Source organism: Orcinus orca, chromosome 19 (genome assembly GCF_937001465.1).
Source record: "Orcinus orca chromosome 19, mOrcOrc1.1, whole genome shotgun sequence".
Classification (NCBI taxonomy): domain Eukaryota; kingdom Metazoa; phylum Chordata; class Mammalia; order Artiodactyla; family Delphinidae; genus Orcinus; species Orcinus orca.
The window spans coordinates 10721677-10739431 of NC_064577.1; the positions used below are offsets into that span (position 1 = coordinate 10721677).

Consider the following 17755-nt stretch of genomic DNA (forward strand, 5'->3'; position numbering starts at 1 on the left):
AAGAGTGGATATATGTATACGTAACATTCACTTTGCTGTACACTGAGACTAACACAACATTATAAATCAACTACACTCCAGTAAAAAAAAAAATTTTTTTAAGAAATTGAAAAATAAATGAATAAATATTTGGTGTTTGTCCCCGGTTCCTGGCACACAGCTCCTAAAACCTTGGAACTTCTGTGTGATAAGTGTTTTGTATGCTAGTGAGGTGACAGGGCTGGGGAACCCTAGATCACTTCAGAATGCGGGCTGGTCCCAGAATGGTCCCAGTCTCCAGGGATAAAGGCTGAAGATTAAGTTAATCACCAAGGCCAATGATTTAATCAATCATGCCTACATAATGAAACCTCCCTAAAAAGCTGTCAGCCTTGCCCTGTGTGTCGCTTCCGTTTGGCTGTTCCTCAGCTGTATCCTTTGTAAGAAACCAGTAAGTAAATTGTTTTATTCAGTCCTATGAGTTGTTCCCACAAATGATCAAACCTGAGGGGGTGTCCTGGGGACCTCTCCAGACAGAAGGGTAGAGAACCCGGGCACCCCATTTGCAGCTGACATCTGAAGTGGGGGCGGCCTTGTGGGACTGAGCCCCTTCAACCACGGGGTCTTCACTCACTCCGGGTACTTAGTGTCAGAAGTGAATTGAGTTGTAGGGCCCCCAGCTGGTGTCCAGAGAGTTGGTGTCAGGAGAGGGAAAAAAAACAAAACACCCTTCTTCCAGGCTATACCTCTCCCCACACAGGGTCTCAGGGTCCTCCACTGTGCCTTTTTTTTTTTTTTTGGCTGCGTTGGGTCTTTGTTGCTGCGTGCGGGCTTTCTCTAGTTGTGGTGAGCGGGGGCTACTCTTCATTGCGGTGCGCGGACTCCTTATTGCAGTGGCTTCTTTTGCTGTGGAGCATGGGCTCTAGAGCGCAGGCTCAGTAGTTGTGGCACACAGGCTTAGTTGCTCCACGGCATGTGGGATCTTCCTGGACCAGGGCTCGAACCCGTGTCCCCCACATTGGCAGGCAGATTCTTAACCACTGCACCACCGGGGAAGTCCCTCCACTGTGCTTTTTGGGCATTAAAACAAAACTAACATTTATATAACATTTTTAAAGGTTACTAAGAGCCTTTATTTAATTCAACCCTCTTTGCAAACCTACGATGTCCCATTTGATAGATGAACAAACTGAGGCTCAGAGAAATGAATCAGCCGCACAGGAGTCAGTGTCCAGGGGCCTGAAGCTCCTTAGGCCTGGGCCCCTCCAGCCTGGGTCAAATCAAGGCATCTCCAGAAACTATCACACAACAGGAAATGAGTTAGGTAATGTCGCTTCTCCACCTGGAGTCCCCAACCTCTGCCAATTCTACAGAAGAGGAAGAAAGCCTGCGCCTACTCCCCAGAGGCCTGGATTTGCGGGTGATGAAGCAGGGCTGTTCCGCTTTCAGACAAGAATGCTTCAAATGTGCCGCCCACGAAGCAGACAGCTCCCTCGGCCTGGAACACACACCCCAGTGCCCCTCCTAGCATAGCAGGATGTGCACTGGGGCTTGGGAAGCACGGAAAACTGAGAGGCTGCAAAAGATGCCTGTCCTGGCCCCTCCCTCCCTGGCTACACACCCACATGGTTCCTCTTGGTAACTTCTGTTCCTGCTCTGTCTGAGCCAGGGCTGCTCTCCCCAGTCAGTGACCCAGGGCCAGGAGAGAGCTGAAGAGACCTAGGGATGGACAGCTGTGTGCTCACCCCTTGGCTCTGAAAGCCCCCCTCCGCTCTGCCTCACCCCCGACCCCACCTCCTGTCCACCTCACACCTCAAGGCTTGGTCCCAGGAGTCCAGGTCCCAGGAGAAGGAAGACTGCGAGGGACACAGAGCAGTGGGTACCCCGCCCATCTCACCCACCACCCTCCCATCCCAGCCCCTTCACTCTCCTGACTGGCCTCGTGCCCATCCCGGCACCCCCAGGAACCTGACCTCTTCCAGTGTCTCCCAGCTCCCTCTGGGCCCCTCCTTCTGATGGCTTTTCCTCCCACTCCCTTTTCCCTCCCTTCTCCCAACACCATCCATCAGCAGATGCCCTGGGGTTTACAAAACTGGATTCTAAATGCTGAATATGGGGCTTCCCTGGTGGCGCAGCGGTTAAGAATCTGCCTGCCAATGCAGGGGACACGGGTTTGAGCCCTGGTCTAGGAAGATCCCACATGCCGCGGAGCAACTGGGCCTGTGAGCCACAACTACTGAGCCTGCGCGTCTGGAGCCTGTGCTCCACAACAAGAGAGGCCGAGATAGTGAGAGGCCCGCGCACGGCGATGAAGAGTGGCTCCTGCTTGCCACAACTAGAGAAAGCCCTCGCACAGAAACGAAGACCCAACACAGCCATAAATAAATAAATTTTAAAAATAATAATAAATAAATAAATAAATGCTGAATAGGAGTTTACCAGGCGAAGAGCAATGATCCCCCATGAGTCCTGCATTGGTAGGGGTCAAGGGAGATGGCTATTCTCTGCCTGCCTGACCCCCTCACCACCCAACATCCACTCCCTCCCCCATCAACATCCCCAAGGCCCCCAGAGCCGGGCAGCGATGGCTGGACACTTGGAGGAAATGAAGGAGCGGCTGAAGGGGTTTCAGCTTCGGCTGCCTGTTGAGGAGCCCTGTGGGCACTCTCCCGGGGTGGCCCTGGCTCAGCCAGAGAAGGCGAGTGGCATGGAGGTGGCCTCACGCCTGGTGGCTCGGTACAGGGAGCAGCAGGCCTAGGACCTGGCCATCCACACCTGGGACCAGACGGGCCTGAGCAGGCTGTGCACCCAGGCGTGCGCAGAGGTAGCCTTGATGTCAGGTGAGTACAAAACTCCCTCTGCCCACTGTCGATCTCCTGGCCTCCCACAAGGGAACCCCCCTAGACCTTCCTCTGGGCGGTGACTTGGGACTGCCCTGTCGGAGGGGGATCCAGGCCTAGGCCAGCCTGCAGCTAAGAGGATTGCTGGGGGCGGGAGGTGGGGGGCCTGCTGGATTCCTCTTCTAGACAAGTGTATTCCTAGGACCCCATGTGGTCCTCACAGGGCCTGGGAGGAGTGCTCAGAAGGCCAGAGAGGGAGGAGGCTGGCATTCAGAAGGGCACTGTTTTCCAAAGTTGCTGCACCATTTTACATTCCCAACAACAGTGTATGTGGGTTCCATTCTCCGGCCGGCTAGACTGTGAGCATGTGATCCTGCTGCTGCTAACAGCCATTCAATCATTACGATTCATTCAACAAATTTTATCTGAGTACCTACCACCATGTAGTAGGCTCTTGCCCTGCAAGAAGTCCCTGACAATCTGTAAGATGGAGAGACAGCACCCTGGTGACATTGTTTCAGCACACTGGTCCTGGTTCCCCCTGGACCTTTCAGTTGCAGGAGGGAATGAGTTCCCTGATGACAGTTTGAGTTTGGTCGGCCGATGTGCCCCTCCAAACCACTGGGACCCAAGTAAGTCCTAGTGGCTGTTCTCCCCACATTCCACAAGGGAACACCAACCAGCCTTGGAATCTTGGGTGCAACAGAGGTGCCAGGAGATTGTGGTACCCAGCAGTCTGTGGCAGTACCAGTGGAAGCCATGGAAGGGCCTTGGGGATGCCAAGAGGAGCCTGGGGATGGGGGAGGGTGGGGGGGGAACCGGCTCAGGTATGGCAACCTTTGAAAGTACTTGTTCCTAATCTAACCATATGTGAGACGCCCAAAAGGCCGGGATACTGCGTTCGTGGGAGAGGAGCAGGAGGAAACGCACCACCGTGCTACCTCTGGGCTTCGGGATTGTGGGCGTCTTTATTTTGCTACTCGTTTTGCCATAGTGCTTTCTAACTTTCACGTTTTCTACAAAGATTATGTATTAGATTTTTCATGTATTAAAATTAAAAAAAGACCCCACAGGGCTTCCCTGGTGGCGCAGTGGTTGGGAGTCCGCCTGCTGATGCAGGGGACGCGGGTTCGTGCCCCGGTCCGGGAAGATCCCACGTGCCGCGGAGCGGCTGGGCCCGTGAGCCATGGCCGCTGAGCCTGCGTGTCCGGAGCCTGTGCTCCGCAACGGGAGAGGCCACAGCAGTGAGAGGCCCGCGTACCGCAAAAAAACAAAAAAAAACAAAAAAAAAACACAATATTTCTTTTAAGAGGAGAAATAACTCCTCGGGGAAGCCCCGCGCGGAGCTGGGATCCTGGCCGTCTGCACTTCCGCTTCTTTGGCCCCAAGTCCCCTTTTCGCGCCCCTGGGTTCCAGTCAGCAGCTCGCACCCCCTCCTTCCTGCGCCCCGCGTCAGGTTGCCATGGAAACGGGGCAGGTTGCACACAGACTCCTGAGGCGCCAGCCCTGGAGCGTCCTGGAGATTGAACCTGTGAACCTGTACAGCCAACCTCTGCAACAAGCGGGGGGCTGAAGCGGGAGCAAGGAGCAAGAGGCGCCTCGACTGAGACAAACGCTGCGCAGACCCTGCAGAGCCCCCGCCCCCTCCCTGGCTCCGCCCCACGCCGCCCCCTCCCCGGTAGTAGAAATACAGCCGCAGCCCCGCCGCCGCCCGCTGCGCCTCGACCCTGCCCGGAGCTGACCACCCGGAACAGGCAGACACACCTCGCCGCGCTTCTCGCCAATGGCTGACCAACTCTTCCAGCGCAAACCCCGGGACCACGAGCAGCTTCGCCCGGACCCCGACTCTGACTCCGAAGGCCTGTTTGACAAGCCTCCTCCAGAAGAGTCCCCCGCTGTCCGCCGGCCCAAGTCGGCGGGGGCCGCGGGCAGGAAGGCCGGTCGGCGCACTGGTGGGAGGGCGCAGGGGGCCCGCCCTGGGCAGCCCCCCAAGGCCGCGGCGCGCCCCCAGCCCCAGGAGGAGGAGCCTCCACTGCACGAGGGCTGCTATCTCGACCATTTTCCGCACCTCTCCATCTTTATCTACGCGGCCATCGCCTTCTCCATCACCTCCTGCATCTTTACCTATATCCATTTACAGCTAGCCTGATTTGCTGGGGATGGGCTCAGGGCTGAGGTGGGAGGGAAGGGAAAAGAAGGGCTTGGCATTTTGTGTCTGGAGACGCGCCGCACCCCCTTCATCTAGCTTTTGATGCTTTTCTTCTCTGCTTGTCACTACCTTTGTCTAACTATCCATCAGTAGGAACGTCCAAAGCAGCTACCGCTAATGAAATAAGCACCTGGGGATTAGGGGCGGGAACACAGACAGACTCCAACGTTTAGAATCTCGCGGTGCGACTGAACCCCATTTATAATGAGGATAATGTCCTTGGACCCTACCGCTTTGTGAGGTGGGGGCACGCAGAGGAAGCCTGTCATTTTGTGGCTGGGGCGCGCACAGCGAGCCCAACCTTCTGTTCTTTAAGGGATGAGCCAGACCCGGGGCCGCCGCCTTCCAGAGACAGGGCCCCGCGGGGTGGGGGTCGGCGCCCTGGCCTGGGATAAGCCGAAGCCCTGTGATGCTGCATCGCCCCCGGAGGAGCCAGCAGTGACCCCCGAGCTGGCGCAGAGCCCGGAGCGTGGGAACCGGCGGACCTGAGAGCGCAGGACACAGTGAGTTTGTCGGGGTAGCGCGCCACCTGCCCAGAGGCTTGAGCCCACCCAGACTGTGCGTTTCCCTGCCTTAGGGTTTGATGCCACTACCGATGTCGGGCCGAGCCGAGACACAGCCGAAGGAGCTGTCCTGCCAGGAAGCCAGTCTCGTCGTATCCTGGACGGCTTGGGACCAACGGCTGTAGACCTCCAGAGACGCACGCCCAGAGTTTGCACGCTGCGCGGGATGAGGCGCTGGGGTCTACAGGGGGCTGTCATTGCTGTCTTTGGGGACCTGGGGGGGCTTCATCCTGGCCCAGAGCCCTTCCAGAGCTATGGGGCCCAAGATGAAGGGGGTGAGGGAGTCTCTCATTGATAAGAATTCGTGCTAGGAAACTACCCAACCCCAAGGGGTTTGTCGTCTCATACCCAAAAGACCTAATACCAAAACGCACCTTGGCAAGCTATTTACCCACCTGCCATCTCTGTTTACACATGAATGTTAAATGTCAGAACATAACGCTCTAATACTGCATATACTTTACTTGGAAATATCTGTAATTATGGTACCTCTGATGGAATAAATGCTCCTTTTCCAGTCTCCTTTATATTCTGTTCTTTATTAATTTCCAACTATGCAGTGGGCCCACCAGACTTCCTAGTCTGCTCCAAGTTTCATCCCATAATCTTCACAACATCTCTACTGTCCCTCCAAAACAAATTTCATCCCATTATCCAGCATTCCAAGATACAGCATCTCTCTCCACTAAATAGCTATACAGGCCTCTAAATGACATCTTCTCCATATCACGTCCCGATAGCATACCAGTGTCCAGTTCTGCTGTCCCCTAACAGCAGGTCTGTCACTATCCCATTGCAGCATTATCCACTGCCCCTCAGTATTTAGTCCCCACTTGCCTCCATTATCAGGACACTTCTGCCCCTGGACAGTCCTCCCACTAAGCTCTACAATTTGCCCCCTAATTCACCCAGCTTGTATCTTTATAAGCTCAGTGTTTGCTAATGTCAGGGCCTTGTCATTTTCCCAGTTCTGTTTTCCCGTAATCCCATATCACTACATGCCTTAATATCTTGCCTCTTTATTTCAGTGCCAAAAGCATGACATCCACCATTTCCCAATGTCAGCCTGTGCTGTGCAGCCACAGTTTACTACAATAATTTTCCCCCAATAAAAGGCACTATTCCCCAAAATTAAGTCTCCAAGTTACCACAGTATGTACCTCTCTGTTTTTCCAGTTTTCAATCTTGGATATTGGATCTTTACTGTCCTTTAATATTGACTAACCACTGAATCCCAATACATGGCCCAGTGCTCTCCAAACATTTGGTCCCATTGTTTCCCAGTCACATATCCCCTCTTTTTTTTTTTTTTTTGGCCGCACCACAGGGCATGTGGGATCTTAGTTTCCCACCACACCCCCTGCAGTGGAAGCTTGGAGTCTTAACCACTGGACCACCAGGGAAGTCCCTCACACAACCCCTCTTATCCCTCACACAGTCCTTCAGTGACTACTCAGGATATGATTCCCCAATATTTTGCCCTCAGTTAATCCCCTGATAGAACGCCCCCCCCCCCATTCCCAAAACCAAAGTTCCCTTTTCCTTGATATTTGACACATTGTTCCACAAATATCATGACCCCTTCTGGGCCACCAAATCTAGGCCTCCATTTTCTTCCCCCAATTCCAATATCTGGTTCCCATGATTATACCATTATTAGATCCTATTGCTCTACACTTTGAACGTTGACTCCAATATTCTCCTAAATATCCAGCCCCATTTGATCCCTTTATTTCAGGATTCACTGTATTGTTCCTCAAATATTTGGATTATTACTGTCTCCCCAATATTGTGCTGCAGTCTTCCTTAACATTCACCTCGTCATTGCTATCCTTGATGTTAAGCTCACCCCAGCCCCAAAGTCAACCTCTCTTCTCATACCCCCATATTCTCCCCTATTAGCCCTTCCTTTTCCCCATACCTTGTTTTTGTTGCTGTTGTTTTTAGCATGGCTACAATTTTTTTTTAATTTATTTTTGGCTGCGTTGGATCTTCATTGCTGCATGGGCTTTCTCTAGTTGTGGCGAGCGGGGGCCACCCTTCAGTGCAGTGTGCGGGCTTCTCATTGCTGTGGCTTCTCTTGTTGTGGAGAACGGGCTCTAGGCACACGGGCTTCAGTAGTTGTGGCACACGGACTCAGTAGTTGTGGCGCACGGGCTTAGTTGCTCCGCCACATGTGGGATCTTCCCAGACCAGGGCTCAAACCCGTGTCCCCTGCATTGGCAGGCGATTCTTAACCACTGTGCCACCAGGGAAGTTCCCTGCCCATCCTTCCCCCCAGCCCCCATACCTTGACATTCCTGAAATACCTGAAATTCTCCATATCTCCTTGAAATTCCTGATTTCATTGAACTTCAATGCTTGGCCCATATTTTCTAACTAAATTAAATTTTCACTACCCTCACACCATCCATGTGTCCCTTTAGCATCCCCATATGTCTAACCTGGCCAATTTTCCTTTTCTATAGTTTAAGTGTCCCAGGATATTTGGTCACATATCCCCTCCACTGCCTCCCTATATAGAGCTCTCAATTGTCCCCCAGTTTCTGGAATTCCAATATATCCAAAATATCCAGCCTCTCCACGCAAGTACTAATGGACAGCCTTTCCAGAGTTTAACTATAAAAACAAAAGGGCACAATTTTTGGTCTTTGTGCCATGCTGCTCAAGAATCAAATTATTTTTATTTATTTTTTTGGCTGCGTTGGGTATTCGTTGCTGCGCGCGGGCTTTCTTTAGCTGCGGTGAGCGGGGCCTACTCTTTGTTGTGGTGTGTGGGCTTCTCATTGTAGTGGCTTCTCTTGTTGCAGAGCATGGGCTCTAGGCGCATGGGCTTCAGTAGTTGTGGCTCGCGGGCTCTAGAGCGCAAGCTCAGTAGCTGTGGCGCACGGACTTAGTTGCTCCACGGCATGTGGGATCTTCACGGACCAGGGCTCGAGCCCGTGTCCCCTGCATTGGCAGGCGGATTCTTAGCCACTGTGCCACCAGGGAAGCCCCAAGAATCAAATTCTTAAAAAAAAAAAAAAAAAAAAAAGATCAAATTCTAGAGAGTCTTATTGACCTAGCTAAGCTCACATGCCCACTTTTGGCCAGAAGGCAAAAGAAACATCTTAATAAGAAGCCCCCATGAAAATAGCACACTATAGGAAAGAGACAGCTTCTCAAAGGAAAACTGAAGTTATCAAGACCATGGATACTGGGCAGGCAAAAATAATAGACATCTAGTAAACTGACTTTTAGCAGATTACAAATGCTAAAGGGAGAAACAATTATTTTGGACATTTGTCCTATTATATACTGGCTTCCCAAAGTGGCTACACCATTCTACATTCCCACCACACTGTATGGTTCCAATTTCTCCACTTCTTTGCCAAAACTTACCTTAAAAAAAAAAGTTATAGTCGTCTTAGTGAGTATGAAGTGGTATCTCATTGTGCTTTTGATTTGCATTTCCCTGATGGCTAATGATGTTGGATTATCTTTTCATCTGCTTAGCCAAGTGTATATATTCTTTGAAGAAATGTCTATTCAGATCCTTTACCCATTTTTGAATTGGGCTGTTTGTCTTGAATTCTATGGGTTCTTTATATGTTCTAAGCATGTCTATTATCAGATATAATTTGCAAAAATTTCCTCATTCTGTGGTTTGTCTTTTCACTTTCATGATGGTATCTTGGAAGTTCAAAAGTTTTTAATTTTGATGATGTCCATCTTATCTATTTTTTCCTTTGTTCCTTATGTTTTTGGTGTCATCTCTAAGAAATTGTTGCTTAATTCAAGAACACAAAGGTTTAAGCCTATGTTTTCTTCTAAGAGTTTTATAGTTTTAATGCTTATATTTAGCTCTCTGATCCATTTCTGAGTTTCATTTTTATACACAGTTTGAGTTAGAGATCCAATTTCAATCACCAATGGCCAGTGATTTATGTAATGAAGCTTGCTTAAAACCCAAAAAGAGAGGGTTTGGAAAGCTTCCAGGTTGGGGAATCAGAACGTTTACATGTGCCACCATGCCAGACCCAAAGTCCACAGGGACAAAAGCTCCTTTGTTCAGGACCTTACCGTATATCTCTTCATCTGGTTCTTGACTCATATATCCTTTATAATAAAGCAGTAACCCAGTGAGTAAACGGGCTTCCTGAGTTCTGTGAGCTGCTCTAGAAAATTAATTGTACTCTAGGAGGGGGACTTGGGAACCTCTGATTTATAGCCAGTCAGTCAGAAGCACAGGTAGCCTAGGCTTCCGATTGGCATCTGAAGTGGAGGATGGTCTTGTGGGACTGAACCCTTAATCTGTGCAATCTGATGCCATCTCCAGGTAGTGTCAGAATTGAGTTGAATTGCAGGACACTGACCTGGTGATGAAAAGTGCTTGGTGGTATGGGGAAACACCGTCCCCTTCCCAACATCAGAACTGAGTGCAGAATGTCTTAAATAGTATTTCCTTATAATTCTTTTTACTTCTGTAAGGGTGGTAGTGTGTCCACTCTTTACTTTCTATTAATACCATCCCAAACCCTGTCACTGCAGCAGCAGGATGAGAAAAGTCTATTTGGGAGTATACAGTGGGGAGCAGGCATGATAATGACGGAGAATAAATAAATGCAAGGGAAAGCTTGGGAATTGGCATCTAGGGAGACTGCTGTGTTTTTTAAAAATATTTATTTATTTATTTGGCTGCGCCAGGTCTTGGTTGCCACACATGGAATGTGAACTTCGTGGCATGTGAACTCTTAGTTGTAGCATGTGGGATCTAGTTCCCTGAGCAGGGACTGAACCCAGGCCCCCTGCACTGGGAGCACAGAGTCTTAGCCACTGGACCACCAGGGAAGTCCCGGGAAATTGAAGGTTTGATATTACAAAATCATAGGATCTAATGTAGAGGGAAGTAGGAAATTGGATAAGACTGATGCTGGATGGGAGATGAGGCAATGAAGCAGAGTGGGTAACCAAGTATTTGTTATCCTGATTTATTTCTGAAGTTTTGAGGGAGGAATTTAATTATTAGAGGACAATGGGGCCAAGTATATTAATTTATTCCTGCAGAGACACTACTAGGACAAATAGTCACAGTATTAATATCCAACAAGTATTAAGCACTTACTCAACATGTAATGGACTCGAGTTCTAAATACTGTGGATTTCACCCTTCTATCCAAGTCAGGTCCATATTTTAACCGTATCCAAACAAACCATATTATTGCATATATAATGAGGCCAAGCAGATCTCAGCTGTTGTTTCCTTAATAAGCAGCCTAGGGGGCTTCCCTGGTGGCTCACTGGTTAAGAATCCGCCTGCCAATGCAGGGGACACGAGTTCGAGCCCTGCTCCAGGAGGATCCCACATGCCGCAGAGCAACGAAGCCCGTGCGCCACAACTACTGAGCCCGCATGCCACAACTACTGAAGCCCACGCGCCTAGAGCCCGTGCTCCGCAACAAGAGAAGCCACCGCAATGAGAATCCCGTGCACCGCAACAAAGAGTAGCCCCCGCTCGCCACAACTAGAGAAAGCCAGCGTGCAGCAATGAAGACCCAATGCAGCCAAAAATAAATAAATTAAATAAATAAAATTTAAAAAATAAATAAGCAGCCTACATCCTTATGAATACCTTAATTTCTAATTTCACTAGGTATGTTAGTTTCCTGCAGCTACTGTAACAAACTTAGTGACTTAAAACAGCCGCAATGTATTCTCTCACAGTTTTGGAAGCCAGAAATTTAAGAGAAGGGGGTCAGCAGGGCCACACTCCCTCTGGAGGCTCTAGGGAAGAACCTGTTCTTTGCTTCTTCCAGCTTATGGTGGCTCTTGGCATTCCTTGACTTGTGGCTGCATCACTCCAGTCTCCCTCTGTGGTCACAAGGCCTCCTCCTTGTCTGTCTCAAATCTCCCTCTATAAAATCACCTGTCATTGGATTTAGGGCCCAGCCAGATAAATCAGGATGACTTCCTTATCTCCAGATCCTTAACATAATTTTACCTGCAAAACCATTTTTCCAAATAAGGCACAATCACAGATTCTAGGAATCAGGACATGGACATACCTTTTGGGGGATCACCATTCAACCCACTACACTAGGAGATTTTAAATAAGCTCCAAAATGCAAAAATAAAAAATAAAAATAAATGATCATTTGGGTAAAAAGTCATACTGAAGGACGCATACCATGACATTATATACAGCAGAAAATCACAAATCAATGCTTTAAAAACATATATATTTAATGTACAGGATTGGAAAAAAGAACTCTTTGATAATAAACATATTCCAGGTAAACACAGGCTTCCTAAACTGATGAATATTTAATTGCAAATATTAACACCCTAAGTTACACTTCTATATAAAGGAGAAACTCCAAATCCTGTTCTTTAGGAAGACATGGAAGGCAAGTAATACCTTAAGAGCAACTATTGCTATCTCTCCCCTTTCCTTGGGTGATCTAACATTTTACATGGATTAGTTACAAAAGGAAATATTAGATTCCATTGAATTTAAGCACAAGACACAGCTAAAATTTATCACTGAGAGTACTAAATATTTGATGCTTATGAGTGTGAATAAATAATTAAATATTAGGTACAAGGCAGATTCCAAAACTAACTGAAGCATGAAAAAAAAAGGTATAAATACCTAATAGTCAGTTAATATAAATTTTGCTATTGGATACGTTCCAGGCTTCCTTTTCTATGTCAGTGAAATCTGCTTCCTTTTTGTCCAATGTCTTCCATTGCTGGGCTCCAAGACAGTAAACTCTTTAACCTCACCAAGGCCTTGGTCATGGAAAGGATTTATTTTAGAAACAAAATAACTTCTTTCTTCTTTCTAAAGGTCATAGCTGTTTTTTCTGCTACTTGCTTCCTTCAACGAGTTATTAAAGTCCCCGTGTGAGAAAAGTTACTGGGCAAGAACAAGCAGTCTGTGTTGGCTGTCCCACAGTGCAGTGGCTGGTTAATAAAGAAGATGTCCGGGCTTCCCTGGTGGCGCAGTGGTTGAGAGTCCGCCTGCCGATGCAGGGGACACAGGTTCGTGCCCCGGTCCGGGAAGATCCCACGTGCCGCGGAGCGGCTGGGCCCGTGAGCCATGGCTGCTGAGCCTGTGCGTCCGGAGCCTGTGCTCCGCAACGGGAGAGGCCACAGCTGTGAGAGGCCCACGTACCACACAAAAAAAAAACAATAATAAAAAAAAAAAAGATGTCCACTTAACCTTTTTCTCATTTGGTCTCATCCAAAGAGTAAGGCAAAAGGATCAAGGTTACAGAGGACTGATGACCCAGGTACAACTTTTACAAATATCTTTAAATGGCCAGGGAAAGCTTTACTTCTTCAGTCATGCCCCCAAATGAGTCGTTATTGAACCAAGAATCCCTTGCCACCCATTAGAGGCTGCTAAGCACAGATGCTTCAAAGATTAGTTCAAGGTAGTGCATAGATGCTTCAGGAGAGTGGACCAAAAAAGAGGAGGCCGTGGAATACAGGAAAGAGTGAACAAAGAAGACGCCCCCAAAGTACACAGTTCACTAGGATCAGAATGGTCATTGATATAAACCCCTTATCATTCCACCTTCTGACAAACTCCTTTTATTATTTAGACATTAAGATATTTTCAGTCTTTTGCCTTCCTTTTCCACATTGTCTCTAATATTGTGTAGTTTTCTGGAGTTCTGAACCAGGAACAGCAAGCTCTCCCTAAAATCACTAGTCCCGTGGTCTCTGCCAACATTTTCAAGCTCATCAAACAAAGACAATGTCTGTTTGAGTTTGGCCTGAACAATTTTTTGCTCTTCTAATTCTGCAAGAAGGGCCTGCTTAGTGCATAATTCAGTCTTATACTTCTCCTGTAACTGTTCAATTTCTTTTTGGAGAAGCTGGAATTCTTCCTCACTATAAGGATGCGTCTCCTGAGGTTTATCTTCCGGAAGCAAGACGTTTGGGGGAATACGCAAGATCAACTGTAAAAACAGCTGCTCCATTTTGCCAAAAAGGTTATCAAAACGTCCTTTCATGAAGCAAAGAAACTTTTCCGTGCACTTACGAATCTGGACCGGGCTAATCGCACAGTCTGGGATGCCATCCAGCTTCTTCAGAATAACCTGTTCAACAGCCTGCATCACTTCAAATAGGTAGTCTTGAAATGCAATGTAGATCCTAAGCATGCAAGTTTGCGGTGTGAAGCCAAAGAACTGGGCCTCATAGGTCATCGGATCAACAGACATCTTGGCTTATTTTGTTTTGTTTATTTTGAATGTGAAAAATCTGCAAATGTAATAAGAAAAAATTTCATTTGTGTTCAAAAAAATCATCTGATGAAAGTAACAAATGACATTACAGATAGCAAAGCAAACAAAAACAAAACAAAGAAGCAGACAAAAAAATATGAAGTTTATGTTCCTTGATACCTGATGCTACTTCCAGCCTCACTCATCCGCAGCAGGATACAAACGCCGCCTCGCTGAGGCTCTTTCCATCAGCCTGTAACCTCCCTCTTCCTCCTCATTGTCCATTTCCCTCACCTCTCAGTTACTGAGGCTTCTGGCCTATGGATCAGCCTTCGGAATCCTATCATCCCAGACAACTTTCAAGTTTACATGGATGATCTTACCAATGCCCTAGAGACTCAGTTTCTTGAGTTTCGATGATCTTCGTCTCCACTCTTTTAGCCACATGGCGATTGATATTTGTAACTTCTTTCCCCAGCTGCTCCTACTTTTTGACCACAACCTCATATGCTGGTCTTCCAACGCTCATTCGCATATTCATATTATACCTTAATCGTCAAGACTTTCAGCCCTCTGATCTTCTTTTTCTAGCTCTCAGTCTCTCCCACCTCACTTCTTCCTCTCTCCATTTTAAGCTCCATGATCCATCACTTCAACGGCTCCCTTGCCAAGGTCCTCAACTCCCCTGTCCTTCCAACCTTGCCATCTGAAAAATATCCCATTAGAAGCTGAGCAAGCCTGATGTTTTCTCAAGGGTCTGGGAGACATTCCTTTCAAATGTAAACATCTAGGAAAATTGCACTCCTATCTCCCTGTCACTGTGGGTGTTTAACCTAGGGACCTTTTTCTGAGCTGTAACCATATACTTGTCATAGAAATAAAAGTATTGATAGTTTCATTATTCCTGCAAAGTAATTAGCTAAAAAAAATGGCTACCTCAATTACCAGGTGAATTTAGGATGAACCTTATGAAATAATTTGCAGCAAGTGGTGCAGTCAAATCTTTCTATGGGACAAGATGCTGTTAACCTTGAGAACTTATGTAATGGCTAAAAATAGAATGGTTGTAATGGTTTAGCTGTATAAAATAGGGTAGAATTTCTTTCTGTCTTTGTCATCTCATTCACAGATTACCTATAATGCATTGTAATCCAGATATGCTTATTCAGTAATAAAGCTGCTTTCTCTTCTATATCTTGTGGAGAGGATTCTGTGGATTAACAGGATTTTAATTTCAACACTACCCTATGCCTTCAGGATCAATTTCAAACTCTTTCTCATGGCTTACAAGGACCTTCATCATCTGACCTTTACTAACCACCCTGTCCTCCTTTTTAAGGACCTCACATATGCATAATTGAAGTGATAATACTTCCTATTTCATAGCACTCTATATTTGGTCCATGCTAGGTCCTCTCTTATTTATTTTCTTTCATCGCCCATAGGAACCTACTCCAGTGTTTTAATGTATGCCTTTTCAGTTCATCTTTAATTTTAATTCATCTTTAACAGGTTTTAGACATACAGTTGACCTTTGAACAACATGGGTTTGAACTGCCCAGGTCCAGTTATACGTGGATATTTTTCAGTAGTAAATACTAAAGTACTACATAACCCACAGTTGCTTGAAACTGTGAATGTAGAACTGCATATATGGAGAACCAACTCTAAATTACACAAGGATTTTTGACTGCTGGGTGGATTGGCACCCCTAATCCCCACGTTGTTCAAGGGTCAACTGTATAGTCTTGAAAAATACAGTTTTCTTTATGTGTGGTTTGCTTTACATTATGTTTGCAATCACTTCATGTTATTACACTTCATTGTTATTTTACTTCATTGGCTCTTTTTTTATTTTTGGTTGCACTGGGTCTTCATTGCTGCGTGCGCGGCTTTCTCTAGTTGCAGCAAGCAGGGCCTACTCTTCGTTGACGTGCACGGGTTTCTCACTGAAATGGCTTCTCTTGTTGTGGAGCTCGGGCTCTAGGCGCGTGGGCTTCAGTAGTTGTGGCTCACAGCCTCTAGAGCGCAGGCTCAGTAGTTGTGGCGCACGGGCTTAGCTGCTCTGCGGCATGTGGGATCTTCCTGCACCAGGGATTGAACCTGTGTCCCTTGCATTGGCAAGTGGATTCTTAACCACTGCGCCTCCAGGGAAGCCCCACTTCATTGGTTCTAACCGAAGTATTCCATTAATTTTACCATATGCGTATACCGTACTTCATGTGTCCACTGTCCATAGTTGCTGGGCCACAGAGTTTACCCATACATAATTTCACTAAATACCACTAAAATGTTCTCCAGAACACTAGGGGTGGGAGTACAGCTAGGCTGGTTTACCCTCCCATTTGCAGTATATGAGAATTTCTTTCTCATGTCTTTGCCTTCACTTGATATTACTCAAAATTCTTATTTTTGCCAATCTTGTAAAATTGTTTTACAGTGTTGCTTTTTGAAAACCAAAACCATCTAACCCCCACACAGGCTGGACACAGAGGACTGCAACTATCGACAGTCTCCTTGCCTCCCCAAACAGCTTACTGTTTACATTAGCATGACTCTACTATTCTAGGAGACCTGAGTAATATTTTCATTGTCCAAACGGCTTGACTATTCATTATGAGCCCCCGGAAAGACTGATCAACTCTGAAATGCTAAGCACCAACAATCTGTACAGCAAGATTCTCTGAAACCCTGCCTCAGCTGTTTCTACCAATGCTGGACTGCTTTTCATGAGCTCTACCCAATCCTAATCAAGCCTCCAAATTGAAAAATCCACCTTAAACCAAATTTGCGATTCTCAGAAAACTCCAATCTTGCCTGTCATCCCTACAAGACATTGCCAAAGCTCTGTCAAGGTGTTTTGCTTACCAGGGTAGGCAAAACACTCAGCACTGTTTTATCAATAGGCTGTGAGGGTGATGTTTGGGGTGCAGGTAAAAGTATTTTAATGTGCGTTTCTCCAACTGCCAGTAAAGTTGAGCACCACTTGAAACGTATTAACTCTTAAGGTTTCTCCTTCTGTAAATTACCCATTCATATCCTTTTTAAAAACCACTCTCTCCAGCCTTTTACTTAATTCCTTCCTTATATACTACCAGACGAGGCCACTCCCTGTTCCAACAACCTTTAGTGCTTCCTTATAACCCACCGAATAAAGTATAATATTCTTAACTTTGCCTGCCATGATCTGACTACTCTTTGTTCCAACCAAACCAAGCTATGGCCTTTCCCTGTGATGTCTTTCCCTCAAGAGAAGATGCCTGGCCAAATATCTTCCAAGGGTCAGTTTAAATACACTTCCCTGCGGACCCACCCCCTCCTCTGAATTCCCATCAGGACCTCTCTTCGGGCACTGGCCAACTCCTACTTTAGGATATTATTATCACGGGCCTATCTTCTCCGCAAGCCTTAGATTTCCTGAGGGCAGGATGAGTACGGTTTCAATAGATATTTACAGGTGAAACGCGGGAGGTGCCCAGGACACCTCAGCAAGTAGAGCAGCGGGAGCTCCAGAAACCACGGAGTAGGAACCACTTCCGGCCTGAGCACTGGCTCCCGGCAGGCCCCGCGCCCCCGCTGCATGCCGGAACCTTAAGAGTGGAGGTTCGCGGCCCACCGGAGACTTTGCTCCATCGGGCCGCTCCAGCGCCCGGCGATGAGGCCTCAGCCAGTGCCACCCCTTCTCGCTCCTCTTCAGAGAAAATGCAGCCCCGTGGCACTTACCCAAGCGACCATGAGAGTGACGAATTCGACCAAACACTGGCTTCCCGCCACCTTCTTTAAACCACCGCCGGCTGCCAGAAATAGGCAGCACCGCTAACTTCCTCAAACTCCGACCGCTAGCTGCCTTAGAGCGAGGGCAAGATGCTACCGCGCTCCTGATTGGCTGGCTGTCCGGGGGCAACCTATATTGCTGACGGAAAGGGGGCGAGCGGGAAAGCTAGCTGT

General features: G+C 47.6%; 2 protein-coding genes across 2 annotated transcripts; one reads left to right on the top strand and one right to left on the bottom strand.

The window, feature by feature from the left end:
• The first annotated feature begins 4307 nt into the window (after positions 1–4307).
• On the top strand, positions 4308–5525 carry LOC105747870 (uncharacterized). Its single transcript, XM_033423133.2, has one exon. The coding sequence runs from the start codon at positions 4603–4605 to the stop codon at positions 4966–4968; it is 366 nt and encodes a 121-aa protein (XP_033279024.1). The 5' UTR covers positions 4308–4602; the 3' UTR covers positions 4969–5525.
• Positions 5526–11792: 6267 nt separating this feature from the next.
• Positions 11793–17750, bottom strand: MIS12 (MIS12 kinetochore complex component). Its single transcript, XM_004267006.4, has 2 exons — positions 17531–17750; positions 11793–13844 (listed from the first exon to the last, which is right to left on the bottom strand). The coding sequence occupies exon 2, from the start codon at positions 13802–13804 to the stop codon at positions 13184–13186; it is 621 nt and encodes a 206-aa protein (XP_004267054.1). The 5' UTR covers positions 13805–13844; positions 17531–17750; the 3' UTR covers positions 11793–13183.
• Positions 17751–17755: the final 5 nt, after the last annotated feature.

Coding starts and splice junctions, on each gene's coding strand:
- LOC105747870 (XM_033423133.2), top strand. CDS start 4,603: ATGGCTGACCAACTCTTCCAGCGCAAACCCCGGGACCACGAGCAGCTT.
- MIS12 (XM_004267006.4), bottom strand. CDS start 13,804: ATGTCTGTTGATCCGATGACCTATGAGGCCCAGTTCTTTGGCTTCACA.